The 20670-nt window shown below is 46.9% G+C and overlaps 1 protein-coding gene across 1 annotated transcript in view; it reads left to right on the forward strand.

The window, feature by feature from the left end:
- FCGBP (Fc gamma binding protein) overlaps positions 1–19094 on the forward strand; it is a 60913-nt gene extending 41819 nt beyond the window's left edge. Inside the window, exons 48-63 of the mRNA XM_054175541.1 lie at positions 1377–1618; positions 2356–2520; positions 2967–3091; positions 3874–4142; positions 4624–4832; positions 5290–5431; positions 7590–7840; positions 9585–9714; positions 10754–10922; positions 11480–11656; positions 14609–14736; positions 15893–16092; positions 17424–17562; positions 17844–17975; positions 18333–18447; positions 18956–19094. Of these exons, the coding sequence (XP_054031516.1) occupies positions 1377–1618; positions 2356–2520; positions 2967–3091; positions 3874–4142; positions 4624–4832; positions 5290–5431; positions 7590–7840; positions 9585–9714; positions 10754–10922; positions 11480–11656; positions 14609–14736; positions 15893–16092; positions 17424–17562; positions 17844–17975; positions 18333–18447; positions 18956–19094 (2732 nt within the window). The remainder of the gene's footprint in view (positions 1–1376; positions 1619–2355; positions 2521–2966; positions 3092–3873; positions 4143–4623; positions 4833–5289; positions 5432–7589; positions 7841–9584; positions 9715–10753; positions 10923–11479; positions 11657–14608; positions 14737–15892; positions 16093–17423; positions 17563–17843; positions 17976–18332; positions 18448–18955) is intronic.
- Positions 19095–20670: the final 1576 nt, after the last annotated feature.

A 20670-nucleotide genomic window follows, 5' to 3' on the forward strand; every position in this document is an offset into this window, starting at 1 on the left:
CTTTTCTGCCTGGCTGCTCTCCAGTCACTCCAACCCCAGCCCGTAGCACTGCATGCGGCTGTTGCAGCCAATGTGTAGAACCCTGCACTTAGACACTGAGAATGTCCCTGCTCAATGGAGTGAGGTTGGACTTGATCACCTGTAGAGGTCCCTGCCAACCCAGGTGATTCTATGCTTCTCCTTCTAGCTTCATTATAAATATCTTTTCATATAAGCTGGCAAAGAAGTCCCAACTGAGTGTTGCCAGGGCTGAGATGAAAAGACACGATCCATCTTGCAAGCATAGTAGTGGGTATCAGCAAAAACTGATGTTGCCCAAAGGCTTGCAAGAGCATTTGGGGCTTTTTGTTTTTGTCTTGCTACTACAAATTCCACTCCCACATCACCAGCACTACAAGCTATAAATCTGGGAATAATTGAGAACTGCATATCTGAAAGTCTAGTTGATGGCAAATGTATTTCATATACAGTTGTAAATTTATTGACTTTTATATTTACACCTCTCTTTATACATGGAATTATGTTTGGGTTTGGGGTTTTTTTTTGATACAGCTAAGTAGAAAAACCTCTGTATTACTCTCAACTCCCATAAATCATAGCTACAACAGCATATAAAAATGTATCAAGAGATTCATTTCCTGCCAAGTTGCCAGTTTGCACATGATTTGCAAATCGAACTTAGGAGACACTTTCTGGAAGTTTCTTGTTTCCAAATATATTCCTTGAGTCCTGTGTCCAGTTCTGGGCCCCTCAGTTTAAGAAGGACATCGAGACACTTGAACGTGTCCAGAGAAGGGCAACAAGGCTGGGGAGAGGCCTTGAGCACAGCCCTATGAGGAGAGGCTGAGGGAGCTGGGATTGTTTAGCCTGGAGAAGAGAAGGATCAGGGGTGACCTCATTGCTCTCTACAACTACCTGAAGGGTGGTTGTAGACAGGAAGGGGTTGGTCTCTTCTCCCAGGCAACCAGCACCAGAACAAGGGGACACAGTCTCAAGCTGTGCCAGGGGAGGTTTAGACTCGAAGTGAGGAACAAGTTCTTCACCAAGCGAGTCGTTCGTCATTGGGATGTGCTGCCCAGGGAGGTGGTGGAGTCCCCATCCCTGGAGGTGTTCAAGGGGAGATTGGATGTGGCACTTGGCGCCATGGTCTAGTCATGAGGTCTGTCGAGACAGGTTGGACTTGATGATCCTTGGGGTCTCTTCCAACCTTAGTTATCCTGTGATACTGTGATACTGTGATGTGTGACTGGCATGAACCTGTGGTAGCTCTGTGAAGGTTTGCCCACGTAATACCAATCAGGATTAGGTTGCTGTGCTAATGCAAACATCTTTGGTCCTCTGAGTCCAAAGCTCTTGGATAAATTTTCCACCTCCAGGTCAAGCAATATGTCAAGTGGCTGGAGATCCTCACTATCTCACTTTTGATGGAAGGATGTACACTTTCATGGGTACCTGCACCTACACCTTGGTTGAGGTTGTCAACACCAACAGTGCCACTCCTATAACCATCCGTGGCAAGAATGAGGACAGAGGGCTTAGAGGCGCCACATACCTTAAAGAAGTCTACATAGATGTGTATGGCATACGGATCACCCTCCAGAAGAACCAGGGAATCCTGGTAGGTGGTGGTGCTCTTTATTCTGGCAAGAAGTATCTTGAAATTGGCTCACTAGAGTAGCTGTAGAGAAAAGGAACTTCATGTTCCTGGTAGGTGGTGGTGCTTTTTATTCTGGCAAGAAGAATCTTTAAATTAGCTCGCTAGAGTAGCCAGAGAAAAAAGGATCTTCATGTTCCCTAAGGAATATGTATGCATATGCTTAATACTTATGGGCACCTCCATTTTCTGCATATCATGGGGAAATGTCATCTCTTACCAGTTCCCAGGGCTTCTGTTCTGTTGGCTGTATTTTGGAGACAGAGCCCAAAGCCCCCAGACTGGAGAATTACTGCCTGCACTAAAGAATGGCTCTCCCCATTTCAGTAGCTGTCATCAACCCAACCACCTATAGCTAGCTAACAAGAACAGAGGAAGGGCAAGTCATACTGTATTGGTCTAGAATGCATGGGGTCCATGGCAGTAGTGGAGGCAAGGAATCCATCCTGTGGGTGAGTAAGAGCTTGCTCACTGCCAGAGATCTTTCCAGCTCCCTGTTGAAGGCACAGGCTATGAGTACTGCCCAGCTCTTCTCAGCTAAAGGCTGATTCCTGCAAGCCATAGCTGGAATATGCAATGATGGAAGCTTAAAGGAGCTAAAGCTGTCAAACAGAAATCTTCAGCACTGCAAAGAACATAGAATGTGAGCTGAAAAGCTTTCATGGAAGGATGCCCATATGACAAATGCTATGTCTCTCCAGCTGAACAATGAGAGAGTCAACACTCCACTGGAGAACCGGGTGCGAGGTGTGTCCGTTGGAAGTGTGGGCAGATTCATAGTAGTGGAAACTGACTTTGGTGTGATAGTGAAATTTGATGGCAATCACCACCTGGAAATCACCCTCCCACAAACCTATTTCTCCAAGGTAAGATTTAGTATGTAAGCACCTGGCACTGCTTCAGACCTGCTGCTTTGTGCATTTACTTCTAATTTCTTTTATTCCTGTCTTTTGCCATTGCATCTTTCTTTGTAGCTGTCTTGTGACACATCAGTTTTTTCCCTTTCTTTTATTTTCTCTTCACAACAACTTGCTTGTGTTCCAAGGGGGTAACTAAAGAAAATTACCTGGCTAGGGGAATACATCCAGCTTATAGAGTAAACCACCTCAAAGCCTCAGGGGGCCACAGATTTCCTGCAGCCTCTATTTTGTTTCCCTGTGGGTGCAGTCAGACACTAGTGAGTGCACCTGAAATGTCTGCCACAAGGCTCGTGGCTGTTGGTGATTCAGTCACACCATTTCATAGGCAATGAATAAGAAGTTATTGGGAAGCTGATGCAGAACAGATTGTGCTCACAATATGGTTCTTGCAGGTACAAGGCATGTGTGGCAACTTCAATGATAACCGTGAAGATGAACTGGTCTTGCCCAACGGTACACTAGTTGGTGTCACAGATTTCGGAAACAGCTGGAAAGTGGAGGCAGACAGTGATGAGGGGTAAATTTTACTGCCTCCCTTCCTCCTTCCACCCTTCCTCCCTCCCTACCATTGCTCAATACAACAAGTTTGGACAACAATTTACCCACGGGTCAGCAATGTCCCCTTGTGGACATGAAAACCAACGGGATCCTGGTGCACATTGAGAGGAGTGCGTCCAGCAGATCCAGGGAGGTTCTCCTGTCCCTCTACTCTGCCCTGATGTGACCTCACCTGGAATACTGCATCCAGTTCTGGGCCCTCCAGTTCAAGAGGGACAAGGATCTGCTGGAGAGAGTCCAACAGAGAGCTACCAGGATGATTAAATGACTAGAGCATGTTCCCTATGTGGAGAGGCTGCTAGGGGATTTAATAACTGTCTATAAATATCTGAGAGCTGGGGGTCCAGAGGGAGGGGACAGGCTCTGCTCAGTTGCACCCTGTAATAGGACAAGGGGCAATGGATAGAAACTACAGCACAGGAGGCTCCACCTCAACATGAGGAGGAACTTCTTGATTGTGAGGGTCACAGAGCACTGGAACAGGCTGCCCAGAGAGGTTGTGGAGTCTCTTTCTCTGGAGACTTTCCAGCCCTGTCTGGATGTGTTCCTGTGTGACCTGTGCTAGATTCTATGGTCCTGCTCTGGCAGGGGGGTTGGACTGGAAGATCTCCAGAGGTCCCTTCCAACCCCTAACATCCTGTGAGCCTATGGATACCTTTCACTAGGAAAAAAACCATTTTGGTCTCCATCTTACGTATGCCTTTGGAACTTAAATGCAGCTGTGTCTGTGCTTTTGTGCAGCTGCTTATCAGACTCAAGGGAAGATGATGTTCCTCCTTGCACTGCTGCCAACAAACCAGACATCGAAAGGCAGTGCAATGTCCTAAAATCAGACAAATTCAAGGCCTGCCATAACCTAGTCAATCCTGAAGACTTCATACAAATGTGTGTCTATGACATGTGTCTGTATGACGGCATGAAGTCCGCTCTCTGCGACATAGTTCAAGTCTATGTGGACACCTGCAGGAGTCATGGGATCACCATTAAATGGAGGAACAGCACATTCTGTCGTAAGTGCACAAGCAAGTGTTGAAAAAATGACACTTGGCTGCCTGGTGGCATGAAAAGAAATGAGCAATATTAGGGGAACGAGTTATGTAAAAGGCAATTAAGCCAAAACTGCCACCAAATGCAGTTCTGGTATTATGACTTCATTGTTGCACTGAATTGTGTCCAAGTTGAGCTTGAGGCACAGTCTCAAGCTGTGCCAGGGGAGGTTTAGGCTGGATGTTAGGAAGAAATTCTTCACAGAAAGAGAGATTGGCCACTGGAATGTGCTGCCCAGGGAGGTGGTGGAGTCACCTTCACTGGAAGTGTTTAAAAAGAGACTGGATGAGGCACTTAATGCCACGGTTCAATTGATTAGATGGTGTTGGGTGATAGGTTGGACTCAGTGATCTCATAGGTCTTTTCCAACCTGGTTATTTCTGTATTCTGTGTTCTTCTTAAATGTACTTAAAGACATTGATTATGTTCTCTTCACCCACACAGCACTGTCCTGTCCGCCCCACAACCATTACACGGACTGTGTCTCTGCCTGCCCATCCACATGCAATGACATTTTTGCATCTTCCCTTTGTGAGAAGACAGAGGAGTGCACAGAGGGTTGTGAGTGTGATGATAACTATGTGCTCAGTAACGGCAAGTGTGTACCTCTGAGCAACTGTGGCTGCAGGGATGATGACAACAATTATTACAGTGTAAGTAGTTTGTCTGTGGAGCAAATCTCTAGCTGCAGATCTTGTAGAAAGTTGGTCTCCTCCCCACCTGAAAGAGAGAAAGATTAAAATCTTCAGGGTCTACCTCTTAAATACTTTCCAGCTGATTAATAAAAGATGCAGGCTTCAGCGCTGGGAGATGCAGGAGCTTGGGACTTGAGGCTGAAATTAAGACATATTCCAAACTAGTCAATTGACTAGAGTCATTCAGACTAGTCCTGTTTTGTGGTCAAATTCTTATATGGAAACCAGTAAGATAAATGGGCTGAGATGTTCCCTCCCAGGCTCTTGGAGAGACTACACCTGGATTATTTAGTTGTGAAAAGGCCAACTGGCCAGGCTGTACCTAGCCAGCCTCTACATCCTTTTCCATTGAACTCTTATGGCACTGCAAAACTGAGCCCCTTAATAACATCTTATTAACACAACTTCTGTCCAGGCTGGGGAGACCTGGATTACTCCACACTGTACCAGGAGATGTGAGTGTCAGAAGAATGGCGTCATCAAGTGTAAGAGCTACAGCTGTGATTCTGGAGAAACCTGTGTGATCAAAAATGGGAAACACAAGTGCAATCCAACAGGTAAGTGCAGGCAGATCTGCACTTGCTGCTCCATGAGGGCTGGACAAGGAGGAAGGATGTGGGTGTCTGTAGTGGTGTGATGGTTTAATCCACCCCCAGCCACAAAAACTCGGCTAGGCGCAGTCAGAGAAGCGAATGGAAGCTGTATTTTACAAGCAATAATGAAATGCAAAGAATAGACACAAAATATACAGTATTTATACACAAAATATACAGTATGTACAGTATTGTGTATACACACAGTATTTATGTACACAAAATATACAGTATTTACAGTATTAGACAAGAATTTACAGAAAAGAAAACAGACAGAGAAATCCTCCTCCTTGGAGGATCCCCCCTCAGGTTCCCCCCAACCTCTCTCCCCCTTCCCTTTTTCTCTAGTTAATTAGGGAAGAGTAGAACAAGAAGGTTAGGGGAATTCCAGTTAAGCTGAAAGCAGTTGTTGAGAAAGTTAGCAGCTTATCTTACCAGTTTCAGCCCAGGGTCAGCATGCGTGCAGTCTGGCCAAGCAACAGAGCAAAGATGAGGCTGAATCCGGAATGTAAGGTCGTAAAACTCCATCCCACTCATCTACCAATGAAATCCCATTAGAATTATCTTCCTTTTGTTTTCCTTTTTACACCCAACCCTTCAGCTAGAGAATTTTGCAGCTATCCTTTCTTAAAGGCACAGCCTAAACTGTCACAGTGTCCATTCTTCCTTCCATGGCGCTTCCAATCTTTTCCCCAGCGAAAGAAGGCACCTCTGATGGTGCTGCTGCTGACATATTATTGAACACACAAGTTTTCAGAGTAGGAATTTGTAGAGGGAAGTGGAACAAGAGCCTTAAAATGTACTTGCATCTAGAAATCTGACAGTTCAGTCTGTTTAGCCTGGAGAAGAGGAGACTCAGGGGTGACCTTATCACTCTCTACAACTACCTGAAGGGAGGTTGTAGACAGACGGATGTTGGTCTCTTCTCCCAGGCAGCCAGTACCAGAACAAGAGGACACAGTCTCAGGCTGCGCCAGGGGAGGTTCAGGCTGGATGTTAGGAAGAAGTTGTACACAGAAAGAGTGATTGCCCATTGGAATGGGCTGCCTGGGGAGGTGGTGGAGTCGCCATCATTGGAGGTTTTCAGGAGGAGACTTGATGGGGTGCTTGGTGCCGTGGGTTAGTTGTTTGGGTGGTGTTGGATTGGTTGATGGGTTGGACGCGATGATCTTGAAGGTCTCTTCCAACCTGGTTTATTCTATGTATTCTAGCAAAACCAAAGCTCATAAATGCCTGTGAATCCTTTGGCAACGATCCTGTTTTTCAACACTGCCTGCTAGTTTGAGAACAGAAAAAAAGCCAACCACAAAACCAAAGACAAAACAGGAGGGAGCAGACCTGAACAGATAAATAACAGTAGTTGTTCAGTAGTTGCTTTGGATAAGCAAAGTTAATTCCATATTCTCCAGGTGACTTGGATTGTTTAGGAGACAGTTTGTTGCCTAGTGACTCCATACTTCACTTTTAAAGAACAGTATGGCAAAGGTCTGTATTGATGATCAATACAAGAGCACAGTGCAAACCCAGCTTAGCCCTGCTCCATTTTGGCAAAATGCCACAGCATGGAACCTCAGCTGTCCTAAGGAGAGACTTGCTCCTGGGATAATGGTTCAGTCTGCACTGGGTGGTCAAAGGGATTACTTAGATGATAGTCACTGATTCTGATTGTTAGGTCTGGTGGACCTTCTAAGCAGTCTAGTAACCTCAGAAGCAATCAGTGTGATAAGCAGTGAGCCTGCCAAAATTAGACATTGCTTTTCATGTCCCAGTGCTTTTGCAGCAACACTGCTGCTGAGAGCTATGAAATTGACAGCTCTACTGCCAGCCATGCTGTGTGGCAGGACCATTCCTCTGCAGAGGACCAATGTGCACAACTCAGTCTCTATATAGACTACAAACCCAAATGTTCTGCTTCTGTTCAGTTGGCTTCCACTAGTTCTCAGCAGAGGAATGGGTTTCTCTGTCTCTTTATTTGAGTGCCCACTCACTAGGGTGATGCCTGAGCACCCATCTTTGCCTGCTAGCAGCTGTTATTTTACCTAACTTGTTTTAAACTCACCCCTGGACGGGATCTGGCACCTGCATATTCAGACTGAATAGTAATGAAGCTCTTCCCCTTCAGGCTTTGGGAAATGCCGGATCTTGGGGGATCCACACTACACCACCTTTGATGGCCTGGTGCACCACTTCCAAGGGAGATACACATACATTATGGCTCAGACCATCCCTGGCCTACCTGATACCCTGACACCATTCAGAATTGAAGGCACGAACTATCCTTTCCGTCTGAGGCCACACCTTACTTACCTGAGAGAGGTTCTTGTGGATGTTTACAATCACACAGTGAGATTCATGCAGAACAAGAAGCTTGTGGTAAGTCTCTCACTGCTTGCAGAGCACAGAGAAAGACTCCCTTTGAGAAAAGAAAAGGGAAAACAAAAGCAATCTGTTTTGCAGAATTTGAAGTATTCAGGCTAACTGTATTCTTACACCAGTGCTACCGAGTGACCACTAATGGGGTTTGCAGTTCACAGGATGTCAGGGCTCCAACAGAATGTCCAACTCCCCTGCCGGAGCAGGACCATACAATCGAGCACAGATCACACAGGAATACATCCAGAAGGGCCTTGAAAGTCTCCAGAGAAGGAAACTCCACAACCTCTCTGGGCAGCCTGTTCCAGTGCTCTGTGACCCTTACAGTGAAGAAGTTCCCCCTTGTGTTGAGGTGGAACCTCCTGTGCTGCAGCTTACATCCATTGCCCCTTGTCCTATCACAGAGAGAAGTGAGCAGAGCCTGTCCCCTCCCTCCTGACACCCAGCACTCAGATATTTATAAACATTTACTAAATCCCCTCTAAGTCTTCTTTTTTCCAGACTAAAGACCCCAAGTCCCTCAGCCTCTCCTCACCAGGCAGTGCTCCAGTCCCTTTGCCATCCCTGCAGCCCTCTGCTGGACCCTTTCCAGCAGCTCCCTGATCCTCTTAAACCGGGGAGCCCAGTTGTGTCTTTTTTCCTCTCTAGCTATGAATTCTACTTCAGACAAATGGGTAAATAGAGGTTTAAGAATAAAACACCAAATATCCCAAGGCTTACAATAAAGCCATCATTGTGGGTTTTTTTATCAGGGTCAGGGAAAAGTGCCAATTATGCTGGGAAAACTGAATTTCCTTCCTATTGGTGCATTCAGAGTAGAGGTAGTTCCTATGTAATTTTTTGGCTCAATGGTAGAAATTTGTCAGGATGGTATGAAAATGCTGTGTCCAGATCACTTTCCTCAGTATGTGATTTTCTTAACTTTGAAAAAATGAATACTCAGGTTTTTTTACCTTGTTAATTTTATATGTATGTATATATGTGTGTGTGTGTGTGTATATATATATACACATACACACACATATGTGCCCAAGTGGCCAAGAAGGCCAATGGCATCCTGGCCTGCATCAGGAATAGTGTGGCTAGCAGGAGCAGGGAAGTCATTGTGCCCCTGTACTATGCACTGGTTAGGCCACACCTTGAGTCCTGTGTCCAGTTCTGGGACTCTCAGTTTAAGAAGGACATTGAGAGACTTGAATGTGTCCAGAGAAGGGCAACGAGGCTGGGGAGAGGCCTCGAGCACAGCCCTGTGAGGAGAGGCTGAGGGAGCTGGGGTTGTTTAGCCTGGAGAAGAGGAGGCTCAGGGGTGACCTCATTGCCCTCTACAACTACCTGAAAGGTGGTTGTAGCCAGGAAGGGGTTGGTCTCTTCTCCCAGGCAACCAGCAGCAGAACAAGAGGACACAGTCTCAAGCTGTGCCAGGGGAGGTTTAGACTCGAGGTGAGGAGAAAGTTCTTCACCAAGAGAGTCATTAGTCACTGGAATGTGCTGCCCAGGGAGGTGGTGGAGTCCCCATCCCTGGAGGTGTTCAAGAGGGGATTGGACGTGGCACTTGGTGCCATGGTCTAGTCATGAGGTCTGTGGTGACAGGTTGGACTCGATGATCCTCGAGGTCTCTTCCAACCTTTGTGATACTGTGATACATATATATATGTTCACTAGCAGCATTGACCTGCACTGAAGTCAACTTTGAATCTGGCCTATATATATTCTGAATGGTAACCTTTTCTTTTGCCCCTTGTAGGTGGATGGTGTGAAGGTGAGACCCCCTGCCCATCCTCATGAAGGTATTCGTATATACCAGAGGACAACAAGAATTTACCTGGAGACAGACTTTGGCTTATACCTGAGCTTTGATGGCAGTCAAAATGCAGGTAAGTGATAGTAAGACAGCGGGCAGGAAAGCTTTTGCAGTGTCTCAACAAGTGTCTTCACACCAAAGGAGTCCTGCACCCAAAGTAAAATTGGAAACCTTCATCCTTTGAGCCTATTAAAATAAAATTAAATTAAGATGAAAGTGTTACCCAAAAAGCAGAAAAACCCCATAAAACTGGCATTTCTTTATCTGGATCCATCTGAACATAGGAGAAATGAGATGCAGAGTCAGACTGGCTCACCTTTTTTCACGTTAAGTAAGGCCTGAGGGCTTAAAAATAAAACCCAATCACTTGAAACTGCTGATCACGACGATGGGGTGAAATCTGAATGTGCCCCTGTGCCAGCTTAAGCCAGTCACAGGACTGAGAGCCTCAAGGTATCCAGCTGTGAGTGCATCCTTCTACCTCCTTCCTCTCAAGGCTGTTCCAGATCATCCCATTTTCCTGTGTTTCTCAGTGGGACTCACAGCACACGGTGCACACCTCACTCCTGCAAGTGGAGCGCACATTCTTGCCTCCTCTGTTGAAAGCAGAGCTACTTCTGATGCACACCAGAATACAGTCATGTGATTTCTGAGGGGATGGTGAAAGCACCAGGCTGTTTTTACACATGACCATCATTCCAAACCCTAAAAGTCCAGCTCCAGAAAGGTCTCTCCTGTAAGAATTCTGCTACCAAGTGGATTCTAAGTGAGGGGCAAGAAGTGGCTGATGCATTGTTTGCTGCAAAGCAGTAAGCAGTAGGCACCAAGAGCACTCAGGTGGTGATGTCATGTTAAATAATGCCTTACTGGCTGCAACTTTTTTTTCCTGATCCATGTTGCACAGCAGCAGAAACAGGACAGAAGCAGTCCTCTGAATACATGTATGAACATGTATGCTCAGGGCTGTGCTCATATCCTGCCCACATCACGTTGCCAGGTCTGATCTGAATCATGAAAAGTGGTACTTGGCACTGCTTTCCACCTCTTCTACACACTCAGAAGCAAAGATTTCGGTGTAATAGCTCTTTTTTTTGCCTTCTGAACTTCCCTAGATATCAAGCTGGCCAACACCTACAGAAGCAGAGTGGAAGGCTTGTGTGGTGACTTTGATGGGAGACCTAGAAATGACTTCAAAAATCCCAATGGTGTTGTGTACAGGAGTGTGAATATGTTTGGAGCCAGCTGGAAAGTCCCTCTGAATAGGAACCCTGCTCGTCTCAGGTACTGCATTTTCTACTCCATATCCATGGCAAGCACAGCAGCTGGAAGGGAGTGAACAAAGCCATAGTTAATACCTAGGAGCAGCTGTGTTATTTCTGGTCTTTATATTCTGTGTGGAGAGACCTTTCCTGCTCATTGACTGGGTAGGTTTAGACTGCAAGAGTGGTCAGGCATTGGAATATGCTGCCCAGAGAGGTGGTTGAGTCACCAGCCCTGGATGTGTTTAAAGGTGGTTTGGATGTGGTGCTTGGGGATATGGTTTAGGGGAGCACCTTGTAGAGCAGGGTTCTGGGTTGGACTTGGTGACCCTGAGGCTCTTTTCCAACCTGAATGTTTCTGTGATTCTGTGAACCACCAATGACTTTCTATCTAGCCAAAAGAGGCCTGAAGTGTCCAGTATCCTTCTGTGGGGCCACAGTCATTACAACAGCCACTGTACAGGCATGAATAAGAGAGAAATAAGCCTACAGAAGGTCTGTTGTGGTGTTCCTCAAGAGCAGTACCCTGAAGGCTGTTTGCACACGCAACAAACTGACGCTGTCATGGTGACTTTACAGGCGAGATGTAAACTCAGACGATGAGTTTGAGGAGGAACTAGATACAGGCCTCTTCCAAGGCTGTGGTGAAAAAGAGCTGGAGCAACAAAATGGAAATTCAAGATGTCAAATCCTGATGGACTCCAACGGTCCCTTTGCAAATTGCCACTCTACACTCTCACCTGATTTCTATTTCATGTAAGTGGCTGCCACGCACCCTTGTCCACCCCGTCTGCAAACCCATTTTGGTGCTTGCTTCTGAAAAGAGTGTTTCATCTTTGGCCTCTGGGAGATTAATAGGGACTGGGGATAGTAAATATCTTTGGAGAACTGGGCCCAGGGTTTCCATTATTGGCCCAGGCAGCCAGGAAGGCCAATGGCATCCTGGCCTGCATCAGGAACAGTGTGGCCAGCAGGAGCAGGGAGGTCATTCTGCCCCTGTACACTGCACTGGTTAGGCTGCACCTCAAGTACTGTGTCCAGTTCTGGGCCCCTCAGTTTAGGAAGGAGGTTGACTTGCTGGAACATGTCCAGAGAAGGGCAACAAAGTTGGTGAGGGGCTTGGAACACAGCCCTACGAGGAGAGGCTGAGGGAGCTGGGGTTGCTTAGCCTGGAGAGGAGGAGACTCAGGGGTGACCTTATTGCTGTCTACAACTACCTGAAGAGGGGTTGTAGTGAGGCGGAGGTTGGTCTCTTCTCCCAGGCAACCAGCACCAGAACAAGAGGGCACAGTCTCAGGCTGCATCAGGGGAGGTTCAGGCTGGAGGTTAGGAAGAAGTTTTACACTGAGAGAGTGATTGCCCATTGGAATGGGCTGCCCGAGGAGGTGGTGGGGTCGCCGTCGCTGGGGGTGTTCAGGACGAGGCTTGACAGGATGCTTGGTGCCATGGGTTAGTTGATTAGGTGGTGTTGGATGATAGGTTGGACATGATGATCTTGAAGGTCTTTTCCAACCTGGTTTATTCTATTCTACTCTATTCTATTCTATTCTATTCTACTCTACTCTACTCTACTCTACTCTACTCTACTCTACTCTACTCTACTCTACTCTACTCTACTCTACTCTACTCTACTCTGTTCTGTTCTGTTCTGTTCTATTCTATTCTATTCCATTCAATATCTATCTCCATAAATTCCCTTCTTTATTTGTAAACAATAGTGATGCTTTCCATCTAATTCCAGCTTCACTTTTCTGTTAGCTCAAGAAAGCAGCTTTCCTCTTTTCCTACAGAGAAAAAGCAACAGTATTAAACATTACGCCTGCAGGCTGGGATTTCCAGTGTCCAGTTCTCACCCACCTTCAGTGGGAATTTAGTACCTGGCTCTCTTAGTTTCCTTCTAGAAAACCTAGCTTCATAAAAACCAGCCTGCATGCTGTAGCCACAGAGGCTGAGGCTGTCAGTGACGCTTCTTGCATCTTTCATGAAACAGTGCAAAAAACTGAATAGTGAAGAGTAACTAACCTGCCACCTTCAAGGAAGCTCCCTCTGCTGTGTTTAAAGGCTGCTGTGGCCTCTTACATACACAAGTCCTACACACCTGGTTTTGAGCGGCATGAAACCCTTTGATTCATACCCACATTCATTATTCATCCATCATCAGCAACAAAGTTGCCAAGGAGCTGCCAGGTTTCTTTAGAAATGCAGTTGTTCCTAACTTTGAAAGAGAAATAATGCCAGCCTCAACACCCCTTCTACTTGTGAGAAGAATGTGAAGGAATCTTAAGGCAAAAAGAAACACTGGACCAATGGCTACTTCTCTCCTCACTCTGGAATTTGGTGCTGCCTTCATAGTTGTAGCCTGATTCTTTTTTCCTGAGGTGCTGCAAACTTGCAGATCCCATTCACCTCAGATCCCAGTGCCTCTGAAAATCAGGATGTGGATATTCAGATGATGAGCAACTCTGAGAAGGCAGCACTGGCAAATGAACAACCACTGGGTAAACCAGGACTCTGTGTCAGTACTCAAGGCATATGGCCATGGGGAAGGCACCCATGTGTTGCAGTGAATGTGTAGTCCAGCTATAAGATTGAGCAGCATTACAAGGTGGAGTCACCATGGAGGTGTTTAGGAAGAGACTGGATGGGGTGCTTGGTGCCATGGTTTAGTTGATTGGATGGTGTTGGGTGATAGGTTGGACTTGATGATCTCAAAGGTCTCTTCCAACCTGGTCTATTCTAGTCTAGTCTAGTCTAGTCTAGTCTACTCTACTCTACTCTACTCTACTCTACTCTACTCTACTCTACTCTACTCTACTCTACAAAGTGCATCATGCAGCCATGCTGGACCAAACCAGAAGCAAATAGCAGTCCAGTACCTGTTGATGGCTTGTTCACAGATAAATCTCTCTTGTGCCCTTATGGCCCAGAAGGCCAATGGAATCCTGAGGTACATTAAGAGGAGTGTGCCCAGCAGATCGAGGGAGGTTCTCCTCCCCACCTGCTCTGCCCTGGTGAGGCCACACTTGGAATACTGCATCCAGTTTTGGACTGAGAGACAGTTCAAGAGGGACAGGGATCTTGCTGGTGAGAGTCCAACAGAGAGCTACCAGGATGATGAAGGGACTGGAGCACTGCCCTATGAGGGGAGGCTGAGAGACCTGAGGCTGTTTAGTCTGGAGAAGAGAAGACTGAGAGGGGATTTAATAAATGTCTATAAATATCTGAGAGCTGGGTGTCCAGAGGGAGAGGACAGGCTCAGTTGCACCCTGTGATAGGACAAGGGGCAATGGATATAAACTACAGCACAGGAGGCTCCACCTCAACATGAGGAGGAACTTCTGCACTGTGAGGGTCACAGAGCACTGGAACAGGTTGCTCAGAGAGGTTGTGGAGTCTCCTTCTCTGGAGCCTTTCAAGCCTGTGTGACCTGTGCTGGATTCTATGCTCCTGCTCTGGCCATGGGGTTGGACTTGATGATCTCTTTGGGTCCCTTCCAACCCCTGACATCCTGTGAGCCTGGGATCTCACAGGTTAGCAGAGGCTGCACAACAGATAACCTGATCTTCCCAACCATCTGGCTGGGGGAAGTGGGGTGTTTATTCTTTGGTTTTCCTGTCAGCCAGACAGAGGGAAATGGAACTAGCCAAGAGCCAGGCAGAAACAATAATAAAGCTACTGGCAACAAACTCTTTCTCATGTTCCACACAGGAGCTGTCTGTTTGATATGTGTGCAATAGGAGATGATGCTGCACTGTGTCAGAGTCTGGAAGAATATGTGCTGGCTTGTCAACAGCAAGGGGTCAGCATGGGAGGCTGGAGGCAACAGACAGTTTGTGGTAAGCACAGGAAGAACCATACAGGAAGTATGGTTTCCACCTAAAGGACTCTCAGAATCTGAGATTGGAGGCTTTTCCTATACCAGAACTTCTCAGGGAGTAAAGTCATGCTGGTTCACACCTGAATCACTGCTGACAGTGTAGCATCCACACTTGCTCTGCTGGCCTTTCTTCTGTGTCTCAGGCTGGCTTTCACATTTAGAACCCAGCTTAGAAAGTTACTTAGGAATGAAGAGCTTTCAGCTCCTCTGTCATCAGAAGTTTATGAAGAGCTTTCAGCTCCTCTGTCATCAGAAGTTTATGAAGAGCTTTCAGCTCCCCTGTCATCAGAAGTTTACCAACCATTACCAACTGGACCAAAAAAAAGTTACACTTTCAGAAACCATCCCAAACCACAAGTCTGAAGGAAAACCATTTCATGTCAATCTCTTTTTAAATCTACAAATTATACTAATTATCTCTTTTTTTTTTTGCCTGTGAAATTTTAAGATGGAAAAAAAAGATTCTTTACCATGAGGGAGGTTCACCACTGGAACAGGTTGCCCAGGGAGGTAGTTGAGGCCCCATCCCTGGAGATGAGGCTTGACAGGGCTCTGGGCAACCTGATCTAGTGGAGGATGTCCCTGTTGACTGCAGAGGGGGGCGTTGGACTGGATGACCTGTGGAGGTCCCTTCCAACCCAAACCATTCCATGATTCTGTGATTCAGCCAAAACCTCCAAATCCTTGAGACTACAAAAATGCTGAAGTAAAACTCAATCTCAAATCTTTCTTTCCAAAACCATTTCAAGTTGGGAGATTAAGCAAACCATACTTCCCCTGTGTCTCCCCCAGTCAGATGACTTTGTCTTCCTGGTTAAACACAGTTGCCACAGTGCCCACAGCTGCTTGCAGAGATGGTTACCCTCAGTGTGTGGGAAGCTGGCTGAGAACAGTGAACACCAGGAATGAGAGCAGAGCATACAAATAGCTTTGATTATGCATTTCTTGGGTTTGGAGTGCTCTCCTTACAACTAAAGTGTTGTTATGCCTGGATGTAGATCTCTGTGTATGTGCTGTTTGTTGTACTGCCTCCTACCACATGGCAACACCCTCTGGGTCTCCAAGGGCATCCTGTGCAGCAGCCTGATATAACTGGACTCTCCTTAATTTCACAGGTATTTCATGTCCTGCCAACAGCAACTACAGCTTGTGCACATCTGCATGCCCAGCATCCTGCAATGATTTCACCAGCCCCTCTGAGTGTGAATCCCCTTGTGTGGAAGGCTGTGAATGTCTCCCTGGCTATGTTCTTAGTGACTCTGACTGTGTGCCTTACAAAGAATGTGGCTGCACGTACCTTGACAAGTACTATGAGGTACAGTCTCCCTGTGGGTCACACAGCTCCCACAGCACCTTCTGCTAATCACTTCACCAGTCTCAGCAGCATGTAATTTTGCATTAGAAACAAAGAGCAACTCTTTAATACAATTCTGGTCTCCACAGAAATGGGAGAGAGTAGATTACTCGGTCTGCCTCTGAAACTCTGCCTGCCAGAACAGTCAAGACTGGCACTTGGACAGAGTCTGTGAGGCCTTGAGCACAAGCCCTAGGAGGAGAGGCTGAGGGAGCTGGGGTTGTTTGGCCTGGAGAAGAGGAGGCTCAGGGGAGACCTTCTTGCTCTCTACAACTACCTGAAGGGAGGTTGTAGCCAGGTGGGGGTTGGTCTCTTCTCCCAGGCAACCAGCACCAGAACAAGAGGACACAGTCTCAAGTTATGCCAGGGGAAGTTTAGGCTGGAGTTGAGGAGAGAGTTCTTCCCAGAGAGAGTTGTTGGCCATTGGAATGTGCTGCCCAGGGAGGTGGTGGAGTCACCATCCCTGGAGGTGTTCAAGAGGGGATTGGACGTGGCACTTGGTGCCATGGTTTAGTCACGAGGTCTGTGGTGACAGGTTGGACTCCATGATCTTTGAGGTCTCTTCCAACCTTGGTGATTCTGTGACCTCCATGTTAATCACCCACCCATTGTAGCACTAAACAACAGCCTCAAAGGCTCTAAAGGTTACAACACACCAGCCACAGAGACATTCTGTCAGTGGCCTGTGTCCTCTCAGCAAAGAGTGGTATAGGCAGAGTTGAGAGCCTGTAGCTGGCTGTGGCATGAAGAGAGCCCCCAAAAGGCTGGACTATGGGGACTATGGAGAATCCTCCATTGCCACTGCAGGACAGAACAGCTCCATAATCCCACAGATTTCTTGTTTTACACTAGAGATTTGTTACTGAAAAGGCCTAAGCCAGCAAAGATTGGTTTATGGGAGGAAGGAGACACTTACTATGAACAGGTGGCACTTGCCAGCAAAATGGCATATAGCATTTCCAGATGTCCTTGGAGGCATGATGCCAGCAACAGTTAGACATTGCTGGTTGCACAAGTACCCTGTCTGGGGCTAGGATCTCATATGCCAACTCTTCTCTTGCCTTCTTTCTTTGGCCATCCTCAAGTTTCAAAGAGATGGGTTAGTTAAGGTGCTTTCTCTCTGTTTTTTGGTACAACCTACCAAAACCAAACCAAACCACATCTGCCTTGTTGCCATTCACGAGGAAGGCATCAGACAGAGCAGCATGGGGCTGTAGCATCCCTCTCATGGTTTTCCTGGCTGACTTAATGTGCCTTTATATATATATATATATTTAATTGCTGTCTTCTAGATGGGAGAAATATTCATCACTGATGACTGCTCCCAGAGATGCCAGTGCACAGAAAGCTCCACTGTCTCCTGCACTGCCCTAGGCTGTGAATCTGGTGAAATCTGTGGTATTTCAAACTTCAGTCGTGGATGCTACAGGAGTGAGTCAACCACCATCACCTTGTCTTTGAGGCTAAGAACTTAGTGCTTGTAGCACAAGACTGGGTAGTGGATAGTTGCAACAGAGAGTATACAGAAGAAAAGCAGAGCAGGGATCTCGCTCTGATATTTCATTGTAGACACCTCTGTTGCCAAGTACAAGTAATGGGCCTTAAAATAAAGGGGGTGTCAGCATTAGGAGTCAGTGCACTCTAAGCAAGAACCGTTCTCTCAGGGTTGGATTATCGAAGAGTCTGAAGCATTTCTCCTTCCTTTTTGCTAGGTGGACCTTGCATGCCAAACCCTTGTAAGAATGATGGAGTTTGCTCTGAAGATACCAACAACAGCTCTGTCCCCTTCTCTTGTGAATGTTCAGAACTGTACACAGGACCAGTCTGTGCAGATGAAAGGATAGGTAACAAAACTGTTTTGGATTTCACTGTCTGCATCACACACCCCCCACTTCCAAGAGTGGCTGTGACTATGGCAGGGACTGAGCTTGCTCTTCATTTCCATGCTTCAACTAGTAACCCAGTGGGTAAGAGCCTGTGGCCATCCAAGCAGAAAGGAGTCACATCCCCCAGTGGAGAGGTTCTAGAAGGTGTGACAGCAGTGCTCTGCAGGGCATGCAGACCTGGCTCTGACACTGTTCCAGAAAGCCACATTCATCAGAGAACACAGGAATAAATTGAGCAGGCAGTGAAGGATAGAGAAAAAATTCTGTTGGCAGTAATGCTCACTTTCACTGACAAGGCTCTTGCTTCCTTTTCAGCTGAAGACCCTTCCACAGGTAATGCTGAACACAGTACAGTTGCCATCGTGCTTGCAGTTGTAGCAGGCGTAGCTGTTATCATCATTCTCACAGCCTCTGCAGTGGTCATGCTCAGGTAAGGCTTGTCCCAGCTTCCCTGTGCTTAACAGGCTCAAGACATAGGCACCTCTTCAGAACCCATAAACCTCAACATTCCCATCAATCACAGACTTGCAGGACCAGCAAGGAACCACAGCATTCAAGATCTCATGTGAGGGAAAGCTTAGCTTTTTCTGTAGAGACAAACATGCCATTTCCTCCCCTCAGGGCATACACATCCCTGTCACCAAACCTGGGCTCTCTGGGGAGCTTGTCGCAGAGCACTGCAGTCTCCTTCTCTGGAGACTTTACAGACCCATCTGGATGCATTCCTGTGCGACCTGTGCTAGACTCAATGCTCCTGCTCTGGCAGGGGGCTTGGACTCGATGATCTCTGGAGGTCCCTTCCAACCCCTAACATCCTCCGATCCTTTGAGTCTCCAAAACCCAACTTCATTCACACTCACACTGATATCTGACTTCTTACTGCAGCTAAGAACAGAAAGTAAAAATGACTGGTGTCTTCTTTTTCCCCCATTCTACAGAGACAAGAGAAATTCAGGTACACTTGAGATAGAAGGGGGATCTTCCTTGCAACGCTCCAGGGATGCACTGGATGGCAGAGTGCAGGAGCAGGATTATGGCTACGTCACGAACGCTGCGTTTGATGACAATGAGTCCTGAAAAGCACACCTACAGCCAGCAACACTTCCCCCCCCCCCCCCCCCAGTTAACTGGTATTACTTTCTGTCCTTGTATTTAAACAGTATTGCTTAATATTTTGAGAAATATTATTATTAAATACAAATAAATAAATTGTGGCATTTGCTGAACAACCTTTAAGTACCTCCCAGGTGCCGTGCTGTAAGATGCAGGGTTGAAATAGCTCCTAACTCACGGAAGTGGCTGAAAAACACAAAGCACACAAAGAGCTGCCTGCTCCTCCTGAGCTGATTGCAGCCCCTTCCCCACTGCTGCCTGTGCCTGCTTCCCCCAAGATGTGTTATTTCCCACTCATGATTAGGGTTACCTTTACCTGCTGGCAGGGAATGGTTATATATGGTTAAATAAGCTTTCACCGCCCGGTGAGTGCACCTCTCTTCCAGTGTCCAAACAGATCTTTCCCTTTGCCTATAGAATAGAATAGAATAGAATAGAATAGAATAGAATAGAATAGAATAGAATAGAATAGAATAGAATAGAATAGAATAGAATAGAATAGAATAGAATAATCCAGGTTGGAAGAGACCTTCAAGATCATCATGTCCAACCTATCATCCAACACCACCCAACCAACTAAACCATGGCACCAAGCACCCCATCAAGTCTCCTCCTGAACACCTCCAGTGATGGTGACTCCACCACCTCCCTGGGCAGCACATTCCAATGGGCAATCACTCTCTCTGTGTAAAACTTCCTCCTAACCTCCAGCCTAAACCTCCCCTGGTGCAGCCTGAGACTGTGTCCTCTTGTTCTGGTACTGGTTGCCTGGGAGATGAGACCAACCTCTGCCTGTCTACAACCCCCCTTCAGGTAGTTGTAGAGAGCAATAAGGTCACCCCTGAGTCTCCTCTTCTCCAGGCTAAGCAACCCCAGCTCCCTCAGTCTCTCCTCGTAGGGCTTGTGTTCCAAGCCCCTCACCAACTTTGTTGCCCTTCTCTGGAAATGCTCCAGCAAGTCAACATTTTCAGCAAGTGGGAGAGGGCATGGGAGAGGGGAGGTCCAACTACATAGGTAGGCACATGGTGGTCACTTAGGGAAAAAGGGCATTAGAGCTTGCCATGGGATTGTGCTGATTCCCTCCCACTTGCTGGCCCTCACCTGCTAACACAACTTCAGAGCTGAGGCCAAGCTCTGTGTCCCCTGTGTTCAGGAACAGGCAGGACAAACTCCTACTGAATGCACAAGTTTTATTCTAGAAAATGCAGAAGTTAAGGGAGTGGAGAAAAACACTCCCTGGTTTCAGAGATCATCTGCTTTGCTTCCTCCACAAAGCTTACAGGTGGGCTGTATTTACTGGCAATGAGCTCAAGCACCTTCCAAGCTGTTTGTAGCAAGGCCTAATAACATGCAGTGTGCAAGAAGACACTCTCCCTGTGACAGACCACTCATAAGGTTCAGAGATTGGGATTGCCCTGACCCAGCTGCAGGACCTTGGACTTGGTCTTGTTGAATATCACGAGGCTGGCTTAGGCCCAGCTCTCCAGCCTGTCCAGGTCCCTCTGGCTGGATCCCTTCCCTCCAGCTGTCAGCTGCACCA

The sequence above is a fragment of the Dryobates pubescens genome, chromosome 32 (assembly GCF_014839835.1).
Source record: "Dryobates pubescens isolate bDryPub1 chromosome 32, bDryPub1.pri, whole genome shotgun sequence".
In the NCBI taxonomy this organism is placed as follows: Eukaryota; Metazoa; Chordata; class Aves; order Piciformes; family Picidae; genus Dryobates; species Dryobates pubescens.